The 22,961-nt window shown below is 40.1% G+C and overlaps 2 protein-coding genes across 6 annotated transcripts in view; one reads left to right on the top strand and one right to left on the bottom strand.

The window, feature by feature from the left end:
* The window catches only part of sergef (secretion regulating guanine nucleotide exchange factor), an 18,136-nt gene extending 13,720 nt beyond the window's left edge, over positions 1-4,416 (top strand). For 2 of the 4 annotated variants that reach the window (XM_077210302.1, XM_077210304.1), the window contains exons 11-12: positions 2,861-3,049; positions 3,779-4,416. In XM_077210302.1, coding sequence (XP_077066417.1) covers positions 2,861-3,045 — 185 coding nt within the window. In that variant the 3' untranslated portion in view covers positions 3,046-3,049; positions 3,779-4,416. Of the gene's footprint in view, positions 1-2,860 lie in introns of all 4 variants that reach the window. The other 2 variants (XM_077210300.1, XM_077210303.1) reach the window with 1 other exon arrangement.
* kcnc1b (potassium voltage-gated channel, Shaw-related subfamily, member 1b) lies at positions 3,712-22,961 on the bottom strand. Of its 2 annotated transcripts, none has more exons than XM_077210280.1 (4): positions 21,770-22,913; positions 13,225-14,158; positions 11,312-11,488; positions 3,712-5,341 (listed from the first exon to the last, which is right to left on the bottom strand). In XM_077210280.1, the coding sequence occupies exons 1-4, from the start codon at positions 22,334-22,336 to the stop codon at positions 5,232-5,234; spliced, it is 1,788 nt and encodes a 595-aa protein (XP_077066395.1). In that variant the 5' UTR covers positions 22,337-22,913; the 3' UTR covers positions 3,712-5,231. The 2 variants fall into 2 exon arrangements, with proteins under 2 accessions (XP_077066395.1, XP_077066394.1); XM_077210279.1 differs by lacking the exon at positions 3,712-5,341 and adding an exon at positions 7,950-9,943 and having other exon boundaries at positions 21,770-22,961.

Here is a 22,961-nt window from a genome sequence, read left to right as displayed (position 1 = left end):
ATAAAAGTATTACATTTAATATATTTAAAATATATATATATATTTTAAATTTATTTAGCTAGCATAAACCATACATAGGAACATAGGATAATGACAAACACTAAAGTACAAACACTCGTTTGGTTTCCTGACTCAGAGCAGATTCTCTCTTGCGCAGAGGTTCATCACATATACAGTTGCCATGGCAATCATTCTACAGTATCTTTAGGTGTAAAGTAGCTTATTATGGGATGTGACTGCTCTGACATTGAGCCGGGGGAGAAAAAAGACAGGATTAAAGGAGAGTAAGCCAGCATTTTGAGATTCCACTAAGCCTGATGGCCAGAATTAACTCTGGAACCAGCTCTGGCTTCTGTACTTTTGAGACTTCAGTGTCTGGATTTCAGTAATAGGACATTTTCAGCACTACATCTTTAGCATTAGTTAGAGATGAGTATCTGTTACTGGAGTAATTAAGCCGCCGCTCCAGGCTGTGATCTTTAGCGTATCATAGAAGGATGCTGGGAATTAGTCCCTGTGCCTTTGTGCAAGGGCATCAGAGGGAAATGAGCAATCACTGAAAAAGAATATGAAATTAGGGTTTGTTAGATATAATAGAAGCTATTTCTATTTCTTTCCATTTGTTAATTCCCCATCACCCTTGATTAATTGCAGTGTTTAAAACTTATGCCTTCTTGCTGTCTTTGCTTCAAGTTACTGTAATATTATTCTGTTGTATTTTATCCCAAAATCAAAAGGAAAGATGAGAATTAATATTTTGTATAAAAAAACAATGCCTTCTTAGACCATTAAACTTTTTGCATTATTATTTTTATTATTATTACATTGAAGCATTCTCGCCCCAAATTCTCATTACCATCATGCAAAAAATATATATTTGTACATTGTAGGGCCTTCGCTATCTAAGGGCAATGATATCTTCTCTTAAATTTTTGGACCATTCTTTTGACTTATATTTCTAACATGCAGTCAAACGTGACACTCAACAAACCTAGTTCAGGTATTTCATGTGTTCTAGCTCAAGCATACCTGATGCAACTAATGAAGCCCTTGATTAGTTGCATTAGGTGTGCTTGAGACAACACCTGTTTTGCAGATTTGTGCTGTTGTGAGAGATTCTATTCAGGGGGTTAGATTTTGCCCAAATAACTGATTTTCAATGGGGGTTGAATAATTTCCATTAGAACTATATCTATCCATCTATATATACATTTACATTTACATTACATTTATTCATTTAGCAGACGCTTTTATCCAAAGCGACTTACAAATGAGAACAATAGAAGCAGTTAAACTAACAGTAGGACAACAACACGCAAGTGCTATAACCCCTCTCAGTTTAACTTTAGTGCATTTTTTATTTTTTTTAATAGAATAGAAGAGAAGAGAAAGTGTTAGTACTACTGAATCAAGTGCTGTCGAAAAAGATACGTCTTCAGCAGTTTCTTGAAAGTGGCTACTGACTCAGAAGCTCTGGTTGAGTTAGGCAGATCATTCCACCAACAGGGAACAGTCATGGTAAAGGTCCGAGAATATATATATATATATAATTATTTTATTTTTTTAATAGTAATGGTAATACAGAATTTATTGTGGTTTAAGGTGTACATAGATAATACTTTAATGGTAAAATTTTATTTAAATTATTATATATATTTAAATCATGACAACTCTCGGAATAGATTTAAACAGCATTTATTGATGGGAATGAAGTGTACATAGGATTAGTATTGGCAGACTAGACCTTATGCTGCTGTATGAGTGAAAGCTACTGCCGAAACATGCACATAAATGCAGTGAAAGAATGCTGCAAGGAAAGTTGAAAAAAGTTGAGCCGGTTTGTTGGTTTCGTAGACTGAACAGATTGATTGGTCAGCTTGTGGAATGTGGAAGCAGTTCATCAGCTGAGAAGGTGGCTTAAAAAGAGCCTGATTACCAAAGAAGTATTCGTTTCTTGGGGAACTTGAGGTTTATCTTTTGTTCCTTTGTTCCCTCGGGTACAAAATCATGACATCTCATTGCACAACAGAGCAAATGAATATGCCTTGGGAATCTCATATAGCATTATCTAAACACACATGATTCTTCTCAGAGGATATCGAGGCACTTCCATCTTTAAATGAGATTAAACCGGTTTAGGGACTGTGCATTATACACCACTGACCAGTGACCATGATCAACCATCTTTTGTTTGAAACGAATCACACAGCCACATCTTTTTTTATTTCATTTTTCTCTTGTCTAGATTAGTATGCTGTTCTATATGTTTCTATAGTCTGTAAGTGTGTTGCTATGAGAACAGTTTAGTTGTGCATCAGTGACTGAACACTAGAGCTCTTATTTTGTGAATTACACATAATCCACACTCAAAGGCAATGATTTGGTTAACAAAAATTAGGGGTGGGATGTGAGCGACAAAACGAGTTACCCTTGAGAAAGCATCCTCACTCCTGGTTGCCGTGGCAACGGGACCTGTTGTGTAACCATGTTGCCATGGCACGTGCGATGCGGGCTTGACCACACCCACCAGCTGGACGTGTTCAAGGTGTTCAAGTCTACGACGTCTCCGTTAGACTGCAGGAGGGGCTGAATGATTCACAAGTGTGGTATGTGCACACGAAACCTGCTTCATGGGGCTTTTTTCATTCTTAACATCCCAGTGAAATCTTTTTTTCTTCCGTTTTATTATTAATTTTGTAAACGCTTTTACCAAAATTACTTAAACATTTCAGTATGTATGTTCGCTGTGAATCCAACCTTTGGTGTTGCAAGTTTGATGGTCTGTCTGTCTGTCTGTCTGCCGTTGTGAATCAAGTTGCAGCAACATTGTCATGGAATATATTTCACTGTCTCACTTCAGGGGGTCGGATCTTCTCCTGGGGCTGGAATGAACACGGAATGTGTGGAGACGGTTCCCTTTGTGACATCACGCAACCACGGCCAGTCCCTGGTCTCACAGACGCTACGGCTCTTCTGATTGGCTGTGGAGCAGGACATTCAATGGCACTATGCAGTTTGAAGAGCAACAAGGATTCTGCAAGCTGAACAGGTTTCAGCATTTGCTTGCACTACGTTTTAATGAATTATTCAGAAAGACATGTTAAAGCCTTTAAAGGAAAGATTTTAGATCAAAGTCTCAGAGATGCAAATACTACATACGGATGACCACATTATGCTTATGACATCAAGAAATGACCCAAAATAAACAGGCACAAGAACACTAGGCCCATTCATGCAAATATTCATAGCTTAAAGGAGAGGCCTTCATTGGTTTTGGTTTTAAAATTATAATGACATAAATATGGCTTTTTTTTCTTCAATTAAATACCAAAAAAAGTAAATCTATATGCATTCACTGATGTATATTGGCTTGTATATACTGTCCTAGTGCCTTTACAACCATTCAGAAAGACTGAAATTCAATGAGGAGACAAATTCAATCAGATACTCATTTTTGTGATGGGTTTTTGTCAGCACTGAAATGGCCATTCACGCTTCCTTTGCTGTGATCGACGGTCAACGATCATTTCCTCTGACTTTTTACCTCAGGGACAGAGAAAACTCTTAAATAACCTTCATCGTAAATCCACCATAAAACTGATTTACTGCTAAGAAATGGCCTGTCTGAAAACAATCAATCTCACAGAATACCCAATGATGGAGTGATAATCTACTAAGAAAGCTTGAAAAACCCACATAACACACAAAATCTGTTTTAGTGCTTTTTATTGTCATTGGGTTTTGTTTTTTTTTTCATTGCTTTTTTTTCTCTCTTCAGAAAAAGACACAAAATTGCCTCAACAATATGTCAACTCAAACCATCAATGAAAACACCACCTGGTTTTAAATAACTATCCATACTATGCACTGCAGTGAGCTGAAAACACAAGGAACGTCTCACAAAACAGCAAAAACGTTTGAGATGCCTCATTTTGCCAGGAAGTTCGATATTCAATGTGCAAAAACTATTAAGTCTCAAAGACTGTACACCTCTTGAGTTTTATTTATATGTATAATATATATTTATTACTCATTGATGTTTGTGCTCCGATGTGTTTGGGTCTTTGAACAGTCCAGCATATTGTAAAGAAACGACCCAATGTTGACATTCCTGTGATGCAACTGGCAGTGCGCTAGTTTGGTCCCAAAGAATTGGGTTTACTTAACATTTTCACAACAATGAAAAATAAACGTCGAAACAAACTTAACAGTATCGGTTCCTTTCATATATTCCATCATAAACCCTGTATGATCTTGTTCTCTATAAAGAGTCGTGTTGTTGTACAGTGCAGGATTGTTTCTTATGATGTTTTTTATGAAAATCGCTATAATAATGTGGCTTCCAAAATAGCTTGTATATTCACATTGAATTTTCAAATGCAAACTAAGCGTTTATTAAACATATTCCTCATCAAACTCAGTGATGGTGTCATTCCTTCAAAAATTGTGAGTTTGGTCCCAATGATGCGCTTACAAGCCTTGGTATTTTACCTTCAAATCCAACACCACATTCTAACCAGGCGCGACACTCAATTTAATTTTTTGACGCTCAAAGTGAAAATGCTATGCAACACGCCAATCACAGCCACTGACAATGTATATTAAAGATCAAATATGAGTGAAATTTTGGACCAATGATATTCAATTACGGGCGGAGCATCCCGGCATGTCAGGTCGCGCCTGATTAGGACACGGTGCATCTCGAAAGTTACCAGCCAAACATGTGAGCTACAAAATATATCAAATCTGTCTTTGTTTTACAGAAAGGAATGTAAAAGTGAACGGTGCAAACAGTGCAAAAGGCATTTCTACATGGTAACTACAGTAGTACAAAATACAGGAAAACTATTGTTTTGTTTTTTCTCCCTACTCACACATGATCACAGAGCACATGTTTTTTTTCTTTTTTCCCACTGAAATGATTAGCGACTGGAGTAACATTTTTACAACATTTAAACCACCAAAAACAAACACTGCAACGAGATAAAAGAAAGAGATCACGTGTACAACACTGACACTCAAGAACGAAAAAACAACTGGCACTTCGCACAGCACGATAAACCACAAACGAAACAGCGCTACATATGGCTAAACAGCTAGCTTCTGTGCTACATCTAAGCGGAATTATTCTCTGTCACAACTCAAAGAAAAGTGCTAATCTACAACAAACACACAGCACGCACTCTCTCTCTCACTCACACACACACACACACACTCAAAATACGGTACTATCAGATGGGGGATGTGGCTTTATGGTTGACACACATAGTGGTTGGTACACCATGGTTCATTACACACACTGACTCGGTTGGTTGTCTGCTTCGGTTGGTACGCCGGGTCTCTAAAAAAACACGAAGAGAAAAACAACAACAACAAACAACAAGGAAAATCATATTAATACACCAAACGCACGGCACAGAAACATGGGGATGGGGGAGGGGGAGAGGGCGGATGGAGAAGGCTGGCGGGATTGTGGTCCCTCGAACCGTGCAAGCAAACAGAGTGACACTCGTCAAGCGGGTGACTATGACCTCCTTTACAGGCTCATGGTAAACTTGGGCTTTTACCATGCGCTCTCCCATGCTCCAAACTGCATTCATTCAGATCCAGTGTAAGTCTATAGTTTATTGTTAAAGGAACAGTTCACCCAAAAATGAAAATTTCCTGATTATTTTAAAACACCAGTGCTATCCAAGATGTGTATGACTTTCTTTTCGCATATTTGACGGTTTGGCAGCTTAAAAGTTCTCCACATGACCCCAGTCGACGAATAAGGGTCTTTTCTAGAAAAATAATCAAAATTATATACTTTTATCTACAAATTTTTTGCCTTGGTCCAGCTCTGCGAAGCACGTTCATGAGACGATTGAGTAACTTCACGACCTCTTGCACATGGAAAGGTTACGCATGATGTAGGCGGCAAGAACCGCCCCATTGTTTACAAGAAGAGTTAACATCAATGATACACACATAAACAGACCATTTTTAACAGTAAACTGAGACAAATAGTAATATACGGCAACGGCCATTTGTTCTTCCCACTTCTCCACACGTGTAAACAATATCTTACTGCCTACATCACACATGACCTACTAAACGTTCATGCATTGCATGAGATCATGAACTGTCTCATGAATACGCTTCGCAGAGCTTGACCATCAGAGGTCTATTTATTGGGAGATACGAGGGTCCATGACTACCATTGAAGAAAGTGCAACGCTAACCTTGATAACCAATCACATTACAGCCTTGACGTCAATGAATTTCGTTCAGAGTTGTGCGACAGTCAATCACTGTTTGTGGATACCATAGAAATAAATGAGAAGTGCGGTAAATGAAGATACAGTTGAAGATTAGCTGATGGGCTGCCGATTCATTAAATCATATGCTATTTTCTCACAAACGCGGCTTATTCGGCATAGTCAAGCCTGTCCTTCATTGACATCCATTAAAAAAAACGCCTCATCTCCTTCCCTGCATACCGCAGCGCTAGCAGGCATTACACTTTTTCCGGCTAAGGGTGCAGGTTTGCCTTCAAATGGCTTTGGCTGGATCTAGTGTGCCGCACACAACCTGAAAAGTCAAGCCAAAACATTGCCCCCTGGTGGCTGGCTGCAGTATAGGTCATAAACCCCGCCCTCTTCGTGTAATCGAATAGCACGCAAGTCAAACTAAAAAAATCCAATTACACTTCCAATAATTTTTCCCTGAAGATGGTTTCTGTCATTTTAGGTAGTCCTTATCATGCTGAAGCATGTTCAAGTGTTCGGGTTTTTTAATGCATTTTCCAATGCATTTGGTTTTAGTTAGGGGTAGTCGTGGGCTAATGGTTTGAGAGTCAGACTGGTAACCTGAAGGTTGTGGGTTCGATTCTCAATCCGGCAGGAAATGAGCAAGGCACCAAACCCCCAATTGCTCTCCGGGTGCCACAGCAAAAATGGCTTCCCACTGTTCCGGGTGTGTGTGTTCACAACTCATTACTCATAATGTGTGTGTACTAACTTTGATGGGTTATTGCAGAGGACATATTCTGAGTATGGGTTACCATACTTGGCCTTCACTCTCATTTTTTGATACTGCGGCTCCACCTCGAGATCACTACTGTGCAGACCTGGGCTCTAAATGACAATTTCTGGAATATGTTGGCTTCATTTTTCTACAGTGGAAGGAAGCGGTGTTGTGTCGTCCATCTTTTTTGAACGTCTATGAGCTGGATCAAGGCGAGCGTTTGCAGTTAAAACGTTTTTGTTTTTTCTGAAAATGACTGATCGTTTTGCTAGAGAAGACCCTTGGAACCCTTTGAATTTGCCTAAATATGGATTTTTGGACCGTCAAAAATGGTCTATGTTGGGCATCATTCACTTCCATTAGATGGAAAAAAAATCCCAGAATGTTTTCCTCCAAAACCTTAATTTCTCTTCGGCTGAGGAAAGAAAGTCATATACATCTTGGATAGGTTTGGGATGAGTAAATAATACCCCCAAAAAATTCATTTTTAGGTGAACTATTCCTTTAACATGAATAATTCAGGTCATGCTGTGTTTGGGTTTGTACGCAGTGGGACGGTGTGACATGCTTGGTTAATGACTTGTGGCATGCTACCGGTGTGCGAAACAGGGCACCGCTAGTCCTGCCTCGGCTCTCCTGTTTCAATTCCCCGCTTTACCGGGAGGTCACACACTTTCTCTTTGACCTTTCCCACCTTTCACGATCCAAGTGTGCTTGTGCGTCCTTTTAACAGGACTGAATTATGAGCTAGTAACACTGGTGCATAATTGCAACATTTTCTTTTTTTAAATATGGACTGTAAAGTCCAAAAATAGCTGATGGAAAAAAAGCTTGGTGATAAAAAATGGGTTAAAGATCAAAGAGACATTACAATACGGGCACAGCTTATTGCCAAGCAACCGGGGAGTTATGTATGCATGTTCTGTCAAAGAAAACCAGAGTCTATATACAGATTGGATACAAAATTTATTTCATGCAAGGTTCATATTTACAGTTTTGTCATTCGCATATTTATTTTTGCATAAAAGTCCATGCATTTACCTCTCCCCAAGTAATCCCAAAAGTACATTGATTATTTTCTTTTTAAAAGACGCTTTTTTTTCTGTTGACTGCACGAAACATCTATATTGTATATTTTCTGTGATTGCGTGTGATTTGCTACAGTGTTAAATGTTTACAAATGTGATATACACATGTATTTACTCCAGATTAATCACATTTGAAGCTGAATGTATGAAAAATATGGGTTTTGTGAAAATAAAGCTTCTTTATATAATAGCTGGTATTGTAATTGAAATTCTGCTATTTAAATTTGCCCGCTCTGGTTGAGAAAAAAATTTGTTAAAGTGCATTTTTTTTCACTATTTGCATCTTAATACATTTGTCAAAAAGACAGATGGTCAACTCGATTGCTACTACTAACAGTTACAGGGTGTTTAAAACACACCAGCGATCATAGTTTGGGGAAAGGCAAAAAAAAATAACAGTTGCTACATATATTGTATGTCATCATGAATGATATCATACTCTGCATCAGATATAGTTAAAGAAGCTTTGGGTGAAAACTTTTTTTCTTACATATTTTCAATAAGCTTACATTGTTTTCTCAGATAGTTTCCCATGCAAGGCATGCAAATGCAAATGAGGTTTTTCCAGTCAATTTTCTATGTTTGGTGATGTGTGCAGAATCATGATTGTCAGGTGTTTCTTCAAACTAAGTTTATCTTTTATATGAAATAGCCATTGTCTCATCTGTTTTCCTTGATGGTGTCCATAAGCACCTTATGAAAACCACAGCTTAAAACACTCAGGGTTTAGGAAAAAGGAGCAATGAAGGATAGATAAGGAAGAATGAAAGTGCAGAAATTTGAAAGCGAGGAAAGAAATGAGCCTGCAAAGAGAAGGGAAGGTAGATGACACAACTGCATAGGAAGAGAGAAGAAGGGAAGAGAAGGGCAAAAAGAAGAGGAAGAAACAAGGATAGACAGGTGAAGGGAGGAGGAAAGGGAAGGAACAGAAGAAAGGAGGAAGGGATTAAAAAAGGAAGGAGAAGGGCAGAGGAAGAGTTAAAGATGGAGAAAAGAAGAAAAAACAGACAGGAGAAGGGATGGGGAAAAGGGGGAGGAAGAGGAAATAGAATAGTGGAAGAAGGAGGAAAACAAGAAAAAAGCTTGGATAAGAGAATGGAGAAGAAAGAGGAGGAAGCAGAGGTAACTAAGAAGATAAAGGAGAAGGGAAGGGCAGAGAAAGAGGGAAAGGGGAGGAAGAGGAAGGAAAATTGTGAAAGAAGGAAAACAAAAAAAGATTAGATAGGAGAAAGGAAAATATAGAGGTGGAGGAAGGAGAGGTAATTAAGAAGAAGATAAAGGAGAAGAGCAGAGAGGAAGGAGAAGGGCAGAAGATGAGGAAGGAAAAGAGAATGAGTGGAAGAGGAAGTGGGGAAGGAAGCAAAAGGAAAGTTGAAAAATGAAGTTGAGGAAAATGGGGAGGAGAAAGGAGGAGGAAGAAGAAGGGAAAAGAATAAGAAAACAAAAGAAGGGAGGAGAAGCAGAAACAGAAGCAAATAAGTTGGTGAAGATTAGGGATAAGGGCAGAGAGGGAAGAGAAAGGAGAAGGTTTGAGAATTGAGAAGAGAAGAGAAGAGAAGAGAAGAGAAGAGAAGAGAAGAGAAGAGAAGAGAAGAGAAGAGAAGAGAAAAGTTTGAAATGAAGGAGAGTTTAATGAGAGACGGATGGATGGTACACAGTGTGAGCAGGCGTCCCAGCGCAGCACTGCGGAGCGAGGGCCTCTGATTGGTTAGTTTGTTGTCCATGCTACAGGATGGATGGGATGGGAGAGTGGACCTGCTGCATGAGACAGGACGGGCTGCAGGGCAGGGCCGACACTGAGGCCACGCCTCCAGACATGCTGCTGTGGCTCCATGGCTTTTCATAACCTTCATTTGAAGAGAAAAAGGGCTTTCAGTAAAACCTCAGAGCAGCCTTCAACTTTAGACAAAGACTCTCTTCCAAGGCTTGCTTGTGTATAAATATGGTTATTGGACAGATAAGCTGAGGTGTGTGTACTGTATGTGGTGTTTGCACAGATTAGATTTGGTTAGTGTTGCCCTGTCATGTACTTATGTTCATGATTAGCCAGTTGACATTGACTCGTTTCCAAGTCAACTGCATCATCCTCCATGCGTTCTATGCTTCAAACTGTCTACTGCATGCATGGAGTGGTTTCACAGTGCTTTACAGCACAACACAGGTTCAGAGAGACATCAAAGAACTCAGCCAGATTCGTCAGCCTGACAAGCGACAATCATACATGTATACCCAGTTTATTGGTAAATGTTACAAGATAATGCTAGTTCTGTTAAATATAGGGCAAACTACAGGGCTAACAGAAGTATTTCATTTGTATCTTAATTCTTTCTTATCCTAAAGTATTGCTCAATGTCTTACCTTTATTATAAGAGTTAAGGAAGAGTTTGATTCTTAATAACCCTGGCCAGGTCTTATCTTGACTACCCTGTTGAAAAGACCAGCATTGTTGTTTGTATTACTCAAACTAGTCCCAACAAAACTTCTTAACTAGCCTACCCAGCAAGTCTTCCTCAATCATCCAGCATCGAGAGAAAGACCAGCACCTAACCAGCCTGGATGAGCATGGGAATTTATGCTGGTAAGCTGGTCTTTTCAGTAGGGTAGCATGGACTTGCTAATGGCACCTGTTTTCTGTCATTGTTATAAATTACGATCGAGAGCTTCTGACTGGCTGAGTTCTTGTCATGTGACCACATGCCCCATATCCCATGCTTCATCTCTTGTGAGATTCACCATCACCAGGACCACCCGCCATTGTGAATCTGCATGCAAACAAGCACACCGCTAGGCAATATACTGAAGCTTATTTCATTTTCTGTATAAAACCATATTTTTTTCCCCATCATTCACTTTTTCATTTAAAATTAGACCCTTACATAACGGTCCATTGAATCTGCCTGAAATATTGCAATATACTGCATTTGCATGAACACATTAAGAAAAACTGGCACTGCATGTTCTTCTCAAAGATCTTGTTCTGACTGAGCTAAAAATCAAGAGGCCCGTTGACGGCTCACTTGGATATGTTATTTCTATTACAGCTTTTCCTGTCAACCTTGGGGTAACAGCAGACCTGAGGAGCTATCAGACTGCAAGAAAGAAGGCTGAGTGACAGTCGGTCGATTTGCACCGAAACAGCATCTTTGATTGACAGCTGCTCCACTTTAAGCACTGGCAGTGCTCTGACGGGTAGCAGTGATTGGCTGGTTACGTACCCTTCCTGACTCTCCCCCTCGTGTGATTGGCTCGTTCTCCTCCGGAAGTGAGCAGGAAGCAGGGTCTCTCACGGTCCACAGGGCTGAAGACTTCCTCTGGCGACACCGCCTGGTCGATGTGAGGACAGTCCTCATTGGCCAGGGCAGCTTTAGATGGCTCCCCGTTCACTTTAAAATCTCCGGTCACAGGCAAAGAGAGATGACTCATTACAGATTGATGCAAGGTGACATGCAGGATTTATTTCACGCAATCAACACGCCGATACATCCTGAAAGCCAAACCGCTTACAAAGTTTAGACCTGATGATATTTAAAAGACATTTCTGCAAGAAAGATTAATGCTTTTTCAACCATGCATGATTTTATACCTAGTCAAATTGATTTGATCTGTAATTTACAAACACTAGGAAACTATATTTGTCTGCAATATCATGACCTAGATCAGAGGTAATCAACCCTGCTCCTGGAGACCCATTGCCCTTTCGAGTTTAGCTTCAACCTTTAACAAACACATTTGAACCAGCTAATAATTTTCAGTATTATTTGAACATTGTTGGAGCAGGGTTGAACCTAAACTCTAGGAGCAGAAATAAATACCCCTGACGTAGATGTAAGAAATTTGACTTCTATTGTATTTCTGCATTACACAGTTTCCCAAGTAGGAATCAATCTGGATGACCGAAAGTAGACCTGGACTGGTCTCTCTGAAATTCTCTTTAGGGTGTACTCACACTAGGCACGGTTGCCATGAACCGGGCCCGAGTACGAGCAGCAAAAGTCATTTTTCAAACAATTTAGCGTCATTCACAAAACCTTTCCCCTCTACATCCTTAATAGATACCATGCCCTTTCATGTCAATGTACACAGACAAGAATAAATCTTGATCACATGTTTCTTGTTTTAGCATTATTCAGATGCATCCAATGCAATTGCAATTCAGTCTAGCTAAACATCCAGGGTTCATCATATCAAAATCATTATCTTTTGTAAACATAGAACTTTACTAAAACACTTTGTCTCCTTGTCCAAAAAGTCAGTTTATTGAAACTAAGCTGCAAACACGCTTTGCAAAAACATGACCACCTACATTAACTCATTAACTTATCCGAGTTCAGCAAACTAACTCATTAGCTTGTGGCTAAGTAACAAGGAAGTGCTAAAGGGATTTGTTGTAAGTCTTAAGACCGGGACAAACCAAGCCGAAGTCGAAGAACTAGCGGCGACAAAAGCTGACTATGTTGTCGCCTCTCGCCGGCTGCGTCTCAACCAAAAAGCTGCGCTTGAACACACTTATTAGACCAAAGGTGACTGTCAGCTACCATGTGCGTTCTGCACCTGTTTGTAACTAAATATCTGTCTATTTCAGCAGGTATCAATAGTCTATTTACGTCATTCAAAAAAGGGAAACAAATCGTAAACAAAGCAGCCTTGCTTACCATTTTGAATATCAATCACGCTGGTCACTTCCTTCAATCCAATCATCTCATGTTATTATGAAAATATTAGTGCATTCGAATGCTCAGTTAAGATGACGTACAATTATAACAGCCATCTGTCTTTACCATATTGACTGCTTAGCTTGCTTTCATCACTTTTGCTTTTATTCTCATGGACTGAGTCTAAGCTGAACAGCCAATCAGAGTTCACTCTCTCACCAACATGCTGAATCGGCCCAAAAAACCCAGACAGCGTCCGACTAGAGGCAACACACAGAAAAAACTAAGCTGACCGACATTGACCAACATCCGACCATCGGCTCAGTGTGTCCCGGCCTTTAAAGGTACAGTAGCAGGATAAGGGCCAGAAATAGGTTATATAATGGTAAAACCAAATCAGTGACGCTCTGGGAAAATACATTTATTATATGACGCCTTTAAGGTTAACAAACAGATTCTAAAATATTAGTTCCTACCTTGGTATCTGATCTCGGAAACCTCCTCCTGTGCCAGGGGGCATGCTTCGCTGTGCGTGCTGGGTCGTGGGGAGTTAATGGCTGACTTGCAGTAGTTAGGAGACCCCAGTTGAGGTGCCCGTGGGATATGCTTATTTTTTTTCTTTGGTAGTTTTTGTTTCGCCATTGCTAGGGAGTAGTACATGCCGAAGTTGTTGACAATTACAGGGACAGGCATGGCAATCGTCAGCACACCTGAAAGGGCGCACAGTGCGCCCACCAGCATACCAGACGTCGTTTGAGGGTACATATCGCCATAGCCGAGGGTTGTCATTGTTACCACAGCCCACCAGAAGCCAATGGGGATGTTCTTGAAGTGTGTGTCGTTACTAGCGTTGGGATCATTGGGGTTTCTTCCGATACGTTCAGCATAGTAGATCATCGTAGCAAAGATCAAGACTCCGAGTGCCAGGAAAATGATGAGGAGGATAAATTCATTGGTACTGGCACGGAGTGTGTGCCCTAGTACCCGCAAACCCACAAAGTGTCGTGTCAACTTGAAGATTCTGAGAATTCGAACGAATCGCACCACACGGAGGAAACCCAACACGTCTTTCGCTGCTTTGGAGGAGAGTCCACTCAGCCCCACCTCCAGGTAGAAGGGGAGGATGGCCACAAAGTCAATGATGTTGAGGGTGTTTCTGACAAACTTTAATTTGTTAGGACAGGTAGTCACTCGGATCAGAAACTCAAAAGTGAACCACACAACGCAGACACCCTCAACGTAGGTTAACTGCACCATGGTCTCCGTCTCAGGGATGACTTGCTCCCTAGTTTCATTGCCGACCGTATAGATATATGTGTGGTTGACGATAGGATTGAAGGCCTCATGAGTCTCCAAACAGAATGTGGTAATGGATACCAAAATGAAGAACAAAGATGCAAATGCTACCCACTGTGAGAAAAAAAAGAGACAAAAAGAGAGATTATGTAAGACCTTACAGAAATAGTTTATCCAAAAATGATAATTCTTTCAATATTTAATCATCCTAATGTCGTTCCAAACCTGCATGACTCTTTCATCTGTGGAACACAGCAGGGGAAATTTTGGAGGAATGAACTGGTCTGTTGTCTAATGTCTTTTCTGATAGCTTTGATAGAATACTTGATACTTTGATATTTGTATGGTGCTTTAAACCTCATTCCCTATTCATTGTAACTGCATGGCGCAAAGAGCGATCAATACAATACTTCAAAATCCTCCTTTTGTGTTCCACCAAAGAAAAAGATTATACAGGAACAACGCTAGGGTGAGTAAGTGACAGAATTCCTTAAATGCTTGTTCAGTAAATACTTAAAAAAAACAGCCTTAACAAACGTCTGCTATAAATAGGTTTTCCCAACTTCCCAAAAATAAATCCAATTACAACACCATGAAAACACTAATTGCTCATAAACGCCCATTTCAGCAGAATTTAGATAGTGCACTTGGATAATTTCACGTCTTGAGTTTCTCAACTTGCTACTGAGAAGTGCCACGTCAACAAGCGGGGGGCTTAATAGAAGTACAGTGCTGAAATTCAAGGTCATTGTGCGCTCTAAAGGACAGTATAGAATGACAGAAAGGCACTGACATAGCTGCCCTCCATCACTCTGGGATAAATTTAGCCATAGTTCCCCTCACCAGGGATTTCTGGTCAGCCTCTGGCAAGGTTACCACACAGATTTGGTGAGATAGTCCCTCGAGTGTTTTGAAAGAGGATGGGGGAAGCTTCACCATTTACACTGCAGCTTACTGTAAGAGAGAACAACAAGCATGGACAGATGGAACTGGATTTCACTAGGGGAGCCCCACCACAGGATGACAAGAATACTGGCAGAATGGTGGATTTACATAAGTGCTAGTTGGCCATGTTTTCCCTAGCGTGGGATCTTCTGGCAACTGTGAAAGGCACCATCCATTATGTATATTGATTACTTTGCTGAAATAAAATAGTTACGACTATGAATCTCAATGACAAATCATCCATCAGCATATAATAGGGGTGGAATAATGCATTCATGCAACAAATAAGAATTTATTGCATTCTTGGAATTTAATAATTCATCATAATCCCTACTACTATAGTTTCTGGGGGGAAAAATGTGTTGGTTGATTGGTGCTTGCCAGTGCAAAAGTCACTACCACAATGCGAGGGTGTTCTGATTGGTTGCTTACCAAGTTTCTGTTGCCCCCTTTAAAGGTGCAGTAAGTGATTTCTGAGAAACGCTGTTGAAAGTGGATTGGACCGAGCACCACTATAAACTAGCCAGTCAGCAGTAGGGGGCGTGTCCACTCATGATGGGGGAGGAGAGAGAACGAGCAAGAGAGTGATTTGAAGAAAGATTGCTGAAAGAGAGATGGCTGAGTAACTTTACAAAAGAGAAAAGGTCAGAGGAATATCACTGGAAAAAATAAGGATTGTGATCAGGCAAGCGCTTTAGGACCTGTATTAATAGTAGAAAAGCTTTCCAGCTTTCCAGGGGTGTGTTTGTTTTGGGTTGATTTCAAATATTGATTTGTGTCAAACAAAGTGTTCAACAATGATTCTCAGAAATCGCTTAATGCGCCTTTAATGAATGGGATTTTCTCATCCATTTTATCTTCTGCCAGGCGAGAATCATGAGTCAGATCACTTAGAAGAGTAATAGCATTATTCATCCTAATAATATGTATGATTTGAGGAATTATCCATGCCATTTGCACAAACAGTACAAGTCACAAGCCAAAGTTTAATACTAGGAGCTTGTTCAAATCATTAACCCCAAATATGAACAATGCCTTAGTAAACACCACTACCAAATGCATTACATGTTAATTTCTAACCAGAATTACAATGCTTGACCTATTTTCAATTATAAGAATCTACCATTCCAGATTCTGGAGTTAAATTAGCATTTTTCTAAATGATTCACTCAATTACAAACCATTGACTCATGCGCTAACTCATGACCAAATTTCATTGCATAATTTAGTAAAGGATCATAACTGAAATTAATAACAAATTATTTTTAATTTATGCTACAAGTATATGTGTTTACAACATGCAAGCTAGTATCAAATAACAATTGCTCATATACCATGTTTTTGTGAAGTTTCAAAGCATTAATACACCTTCTCTGCCCTGATCTGCCTCTGGTTTTGGCGGCTTGCAACACCTTTCAGTTCCTCGGTTCATTCTATCACACAAATTCTTCTTCCACAGGCAGTTTATAACTGGGTCAGCCAGTGCTTAGTCTGACAGACACTATTCCCTAGATGTGCTTCATTTCCTGTTTTTGTGGGGAGGAGAAACGTTTTGTCTGAGGAAGCCCTACGAGCACATATACAAAAACGCACATAAATAAGGGCTTTTCGCCAGTCAGATCAGATCAATTTGACCTGTAGAAAAGGCTGTTGAGTTATGGAAATGGCGGAAATGGAGCAAAAAGCATATTTCTCCATTGATGCACATCTAATTTTACACACCTATCTGTGCATACAATGCCTTTTATTTGCTCAAAAGTGAACCGTTATCATATTATATGCGTGCCATTGCACCTGGAACTTGGGATTTTCACAAGTGCTTTCCAGTTTTGTATGCAACGTATCATACGGTCAGTGAACGGACTGGGGTGGTAAAAAGCAGTTAATAATTCATCAAGGTAAGACATGGATTACATAATCACCACTACTTTTTTTCTCTCTCTCTTTTTCTCTCTCCCGCACAGAACCCAGTGACCTTTTCATTTTTTGTAAAATAAACAAATGCGACATATATCTCCACAAATATTTGTATAAAAAAAACTCTTATTTAATTGCTGAATCACTTTTGCTCTCCTCAAACTGAGGGTAAAAAGCACATTCTCATGACCTTGCAAATCCCAGAGGGAACAAGTCTGATCCATGAAAACGTTTTATCCTCACTCTCCAATTGATCAAGAAAAGCACAAGAACAGCTTGATCCTCTTGATCTCGGGGGACACAACATGATCCGCTTCTCCCCCTCTGCACTCTCATGATGACTTGAAGTAACAGTCCATTTTATGTTTCTTCCCTCCACAAAAAGGAACAAACACTGGTAAAACATCAGCTATAATATGATTAAATGTGTGCAAGTTATATGCTGCTTTTATTTGTTTTTTTAAATATCTTCATTTGAGCTCCAAAGATGAACAAAAGTTCCAAAAGGTTTTTGGAACAACATGATGGTGAGTAAATGATGACAGAATTAACATTTTTGGGAGAACTATCCCTTTAATAGAGCTTCAGAGTCTTGATCAACTTTCCGGCACTCAATCATTCAGTGAATCTAGTGCTTTAACACATCCATAGGGACGTTGGGTGCAGACATATTGATGGTAGTTCCAAAACGTCGTCATTCGCAGTCATTTAGTACGAGTTGAAGAGCCCATTTTCATTTTTCAGCCTTTGAAAAAACGTGCGAGCTACAGAACTGGGAATGTTGAAACTCACTTAAAGTGCTGGTAACTGAATTAGTTGGTGGATGGCCCGGCGCTGATTCATTCTGTGAGTGCATGTGTGTATGAACCGATGTGTTGCTTGCTGTGATGCTACAGCTGAGATATGAGAAGTTCTCATTAAACAGACTCACACACACCCCAATCACGCAGACTAATGAGTGACTTGCGACTTGATAATTACTGTAAGGATGAGTCTGGATAAGTCTACATTCATTATGAGCCTGAACCAATAAGCCTAATAAGTGAAGTCTGTTCACTTCCTGTTCGCTCGTATTTAAGGCAAAGTACTCTGTACAGTTGGCACTTATACAGTATTCCCTTTCACGAAAGAGTCCAGGGTTCTAAACATGGGATTTAGACAATGACTGGGGTTTAGACTCATGTTGCAAAATAAAATATTATTTTGACCTGGGCAAGTACTTACTTTCCCTTATATCTCAGACAAACATGTCCAGGGACCAGTTGCATAAACATAGCCTTAGGACTCTTGCTGAATCCGAAATCCAAATACTGTCCGAGTAGGATATATAAATATATATCATATAAATATGATCCAGACATCATCTTTATTTTATTTATATTCACTCCCTCCCTGGCGTTACTGTTAAAGAATGACACTACACATTATCAACCGCAGAGTGGCATCTGTTGTTTGTAAGATGCCTCTTTCCTATTATATTTCAAAACTAAGACAGAATCTACCTTTCACCTGATCCCGCATTGAGGTACAGTTCTGTAGCATCATCATTTTAAGAAAGGTCCAACACAAGGTTTGCAACAGTTTTCTCTAGTATTTCATCTGTTTTAGTACAAACAAACAAAATGAACTCAATATCTGCCAACAGAGTTCATAAAACATTGCAATGGTGCCTGCTAACCACATCACAACCACGTTTCTACAATCAAAGACAAGAATGCTTGAGGTATTGTTTTTTTTAATACAATAAATGTATATTTGTCAAATGCAATTGTTTAAAAAAATCTGCATATGCACTATTTAAAAAAAAGAAGCATTTGTTTTATTTCCAACTCCAAGAAGCCTTAACATTTTTTTATGTACAAAATGCTTCATCCTTCCCATGCTTCTGTGCTTTTAGTTTAGACAAAGATAAAGAAAGATGTCAGCTGTGATCACAGCAAGTAACTGAGTTGTCAAGTTCTAATGTAATTAAGATAATTATGCTTCCTGATGGAGACGACCTAAAAATAACTCAATACAATTGACTTGACTTGCCCTAGAGAATCTAGTGAGGAAACCCAACATACAATGCAGTTTACACGGTTGACCACACCACCTCTACACACACAGTCTAGCCATGACTTCAACATCCCAGTTCATTCATCTGAAATGTGCTGTGTGTTCTCCAGCCGCCTTGAGACACAGAGAGGCGCTGCATTTAGAAAATGTGGAAAAATACTCAAGCACCGTTGACAGACATGCATATTTGATGCAGAAGCCCAACTTTCCCATCATGCATCAGTGATTACTCAGACTCTTGCAGATTATCTACACTGTACAAAGGCTTGGAGTTTTTAATGGTTTTGAAATAAATCTCTTATGCTCACCAAGGCTGCATTTATTTTATCTATAATACAGTAAAAAATGTGAAATATTATAACAATTTAAAATAAATGTTTTCGATTTGAATATGCTTTAAAATGTGATTTATTCCTGTGATCAAAGCTGAATTTTCAGCATCATTACTCCAGTCCTCAGTGTCACATGATCCTTCATAATTTATGCTCAAGAAACACTTTTTTTGTGGAAACTGTGATACCATTCAAAGGTTTGGGCTGGGGCAATTCAATTTAATAAAGAAATTAATAATTTTATTCAGAAAGGATGCATTAAATTGAAAGGATGCATTAAAGACATTTATAATGTTACAAAAGGTTTCTATTTCAACTGTTCTTTTGAACTTTACATTCATCAAAGAATTCAGAAAAAATGCATCACGTTTTCCACAAACTAATTAAGCAGCAAAAACTGTTTTCAACACTGAAGAGCCATTATTGATAAATGAGCACTAAAAATAATTGATCAATTGGGCACCAAATCAGCATATCAGTACATTTTCTGAAGGATCATGTGACACTGAAGACTGGAGTAATGATACTGAAAATTCAGCTTTATCATCACAAGAATAAATTACATTTTAAAACAGATTAAAACAGAAAACAGTTATTTTAAATAGTAATAACATTGCACAATATTACTGTTTTTACCTGGGGGGGTTTTATCAAATAAATGCAGCCTTGGTGAGCATAAGAGGCTGATTTCAAAAGCATCAATTATTCCATACTTTTGACCAGTTGTGTAAATCATAAATCCTGGCTGCAGACTATCTCCATAAGCAGATTCATCAACCCATTACTGCTTGATTTGCTATGAGGCAGCACGGCTCATGTTTCTCAGTGGTGCTGCCAGGAGCCGGGGCACTTTTCCTCAACTCCGGCGGCTCTCCGCTTCTGCAGACAGGCTCGGACAGCCTGGCTCCTTGCAGAGCGGCCCAGAGCCAAATGAATAATACATTTCCTTCTATAAAACCAGTCTGGCCTACACTTTTACTTGTTTAAAAGAATTGTCAAAACCTACCCGAAATTATTCTGTCTAAGTTCATTCCACAGTCTGCCCACTTCGATTTTGGAGGACGTCCATGCCCTGCTCCGTTTAGTCGAGCTGACCCATATTAACCTGGCTGCCAAAACTCGAGGAAATGCTGGGATGGTGCTCATCTCTGATTAAGAGCTTATAGAGTTCCTGCTGAGAGCGGTGATGGGACAGTGGTGAAGGAAAGAGCTGACATTTGAAATGAGCTAATGAAATGGCCATAAAATCTCAAGGAGAGTGTGTCTTTTACAGCACATTGCCCTTAAATACGTTATGTGCATGCATTAGTGCTTGCGTGCCTTGGGGTTGTGTGTACTGTATGTGTTACAGTGCTTAAATTTGTCTCTAGGGCTGCCTGTCACACATCAAAACAGTCGGGCTGCGTTTAGTGGCAGCTTGCTCTTAAACAAAACATGATCTGTCTAGACAAGCAAGGATGTGAGCAGTCTTTATTTCCAACCCCAAAGTCAATCAGCAGATCACAAACGCTTGATAACTTTCATCAGACAGAGAAACCAACTAAGCTGCACTGTGGTAAAGAATCAGAAGCAAACAGTTACAGTTATTGTATACCAGAAACTATGGTAATGCATGAAATCACTTATGGTCCCATCTCAGGGCTGGTTTTATCTCACAAAAGAGAAGGTGGGTATTATTTCAAGGTCACCCAGAGATGTGGGATGTGCTCAGAGAACTGATCACCTCTCAGTATCACACCACAATTCGGGAATTGGGACATTCCACAGAGAGAGAATCTCAAGATCAATATGATACGAGTAAACAGTGACTTGTAAAAACTGACACCATCTTTTGCTATGGGTTTTGCACAACTACAAAAAAACAAAACCGTACATTACATTTATTTTCATTTATGTAATTATTGAATTAATGAATTTCCTTTTCTCTTCCCTTCTATATGAGGATGTGTTTTGGCCTATTCCCAATTTATATATATATATATATATATATATATATATATATATATATATATCATACCCTTGTCAGCAGGCATTGTTATACCCACCGAAACATATATTAAAATGAATTATATTTTATTTATAATTATTCAAAATGATTACATTTAAAACAATTTGCTCGTGCAAACACCTAGAGACATTTTCCTTTGACAGAATGTTTAAAATCTTACAGAAATTGACTTTGTATACGATAGTTTACTCATTTATTTATTTACCAAAAATCTTCTTTTGAAATGGCAAAGACCCGTTTTGTGGAATGACCCAGTTGACATGGCTGTATCTGTCACTGATTTCACAAACGATCAATCAAACTCAAGACTCACTGATGGGCTCATTAGGATCATTTGACCACAAAAGGTATTGGATTATGCTTAAGCTGGTCTACTGGTCAGTAGGCTGATTTTAAAGGGGGGTCAGCTGGTTTTCAGCTTATATTTTTCAGAAAGCATATAATTGCACTTCTCAATGAACTCACCCGTGCGTATTTTGAGGAATACGGGTCTTCGAAGAGCGCCCACGCCTTCTTCTGCCACCTGCTCCAGCGCCCGGACCTGTTATCGGGCGAGTCGCCTTGCGCCAGTCTCCGGGTCATCTCAACACCCTCATCCCCCTCGGCTGCCTCAACGACCCCCTCAGGCTCTGGGTCTTCATGGCCGAGGTCGAGAGCACCCCCGGCGAAGCTGTCCAAAGCCTCCTCCGCCTCTCGATGCTGCCGGTAGGTCATCCAACAACACGGTTCCACATCCGTCTCGTCGATCCCCCAAAACGCCAGCTCCTCCTCATACAAGGGTCCGCACACGTCCGCCGGGCAATGCAGCTTGCCAGTGCGGTAATAGTTAAGGATGTGCGCGAAAACGCCCGGGTGACGGTCAAAGAAAAACTCTCCGATGTTCGCATCATAATCGAAGTTGTTAGGCGCGTCGGGCTGCGCCAGCCAGGAAAGCCGAGTGCCGGGCAGGGTGCGCAGGGTGCTGCGGTACGTCTGGTGCTTGATTCCTCCGACGTTGATCACGATGCGATCCTTGTCGTCCCCTTGGCCCATCGCGTCCCTCTCTAGTCATATCTCCAGCCCACCGACCGTCATCATACCGCTGGGACCCATGTTCAGAAAATTCAATGAGAGCAAATATGTTTATGATCGTGCCAGGTGCGCGTCAAAGTGTCCATGCCACCGTCAGATCCACAATGGAAATCCAAAACCCCTGTATGCACTTGAATGACTTATAAGGATAGATACGAACGCGTTTTCCTTCAAATAGCCCTATATCCTGACCCCCGGCTCGGGTTTGAGGGTGTTAGACAGGTTTTTTTAAGGTGTCATTGAGCGCGTGCTGGTGCTGAACGGACAGCGCCACTCATCCGTCGAGCCTTCATAACTCCTGTGTTCCTATTGTGTTGAAGCTTCCCCACGTCCGTTTTCTTTCCGAACAAACAATCAAACCACCAGCATCAGATCTCGCCTCCAGCAATTCTAGTGGCTTTCCAAAAGATATGCAGAATCGATGGTGCTCCCATTGAGGCAGATCGCTTGAGATGACGGTGTTGGAAGAAACAGGCGGCGCAGCAACAAGGGAGGGTCTTTCATTCACAATAGAGAACTCAATCTAAAATGTGTTTCTACGAGAACAAAAACGCAACACGTTCTCGGTGTGGACCACACTGTGTAT

Source organism: Siphateles boraxobius, unplaced genomic scaffold (genome assembly GCF_051911475.1).
Source record: "Siphateles boraxobius isolate OS27281-9 unplaced genomic scaffold, OSU_SipBor_1 65, whole genome shotgun sequence".
NCBI classification, from domain to species: Eukaryota; Metazoa; Chordata; class Actinopteri; order Cypriniformes; family Leuciscidae; genus Siphateles; species Siphateles boraxobius.
The sequence above is the reverse complement of the archived record's forward strand: the minus strand, read 5'-3'. Positions and strand labels throughout refer to the sequence as shown.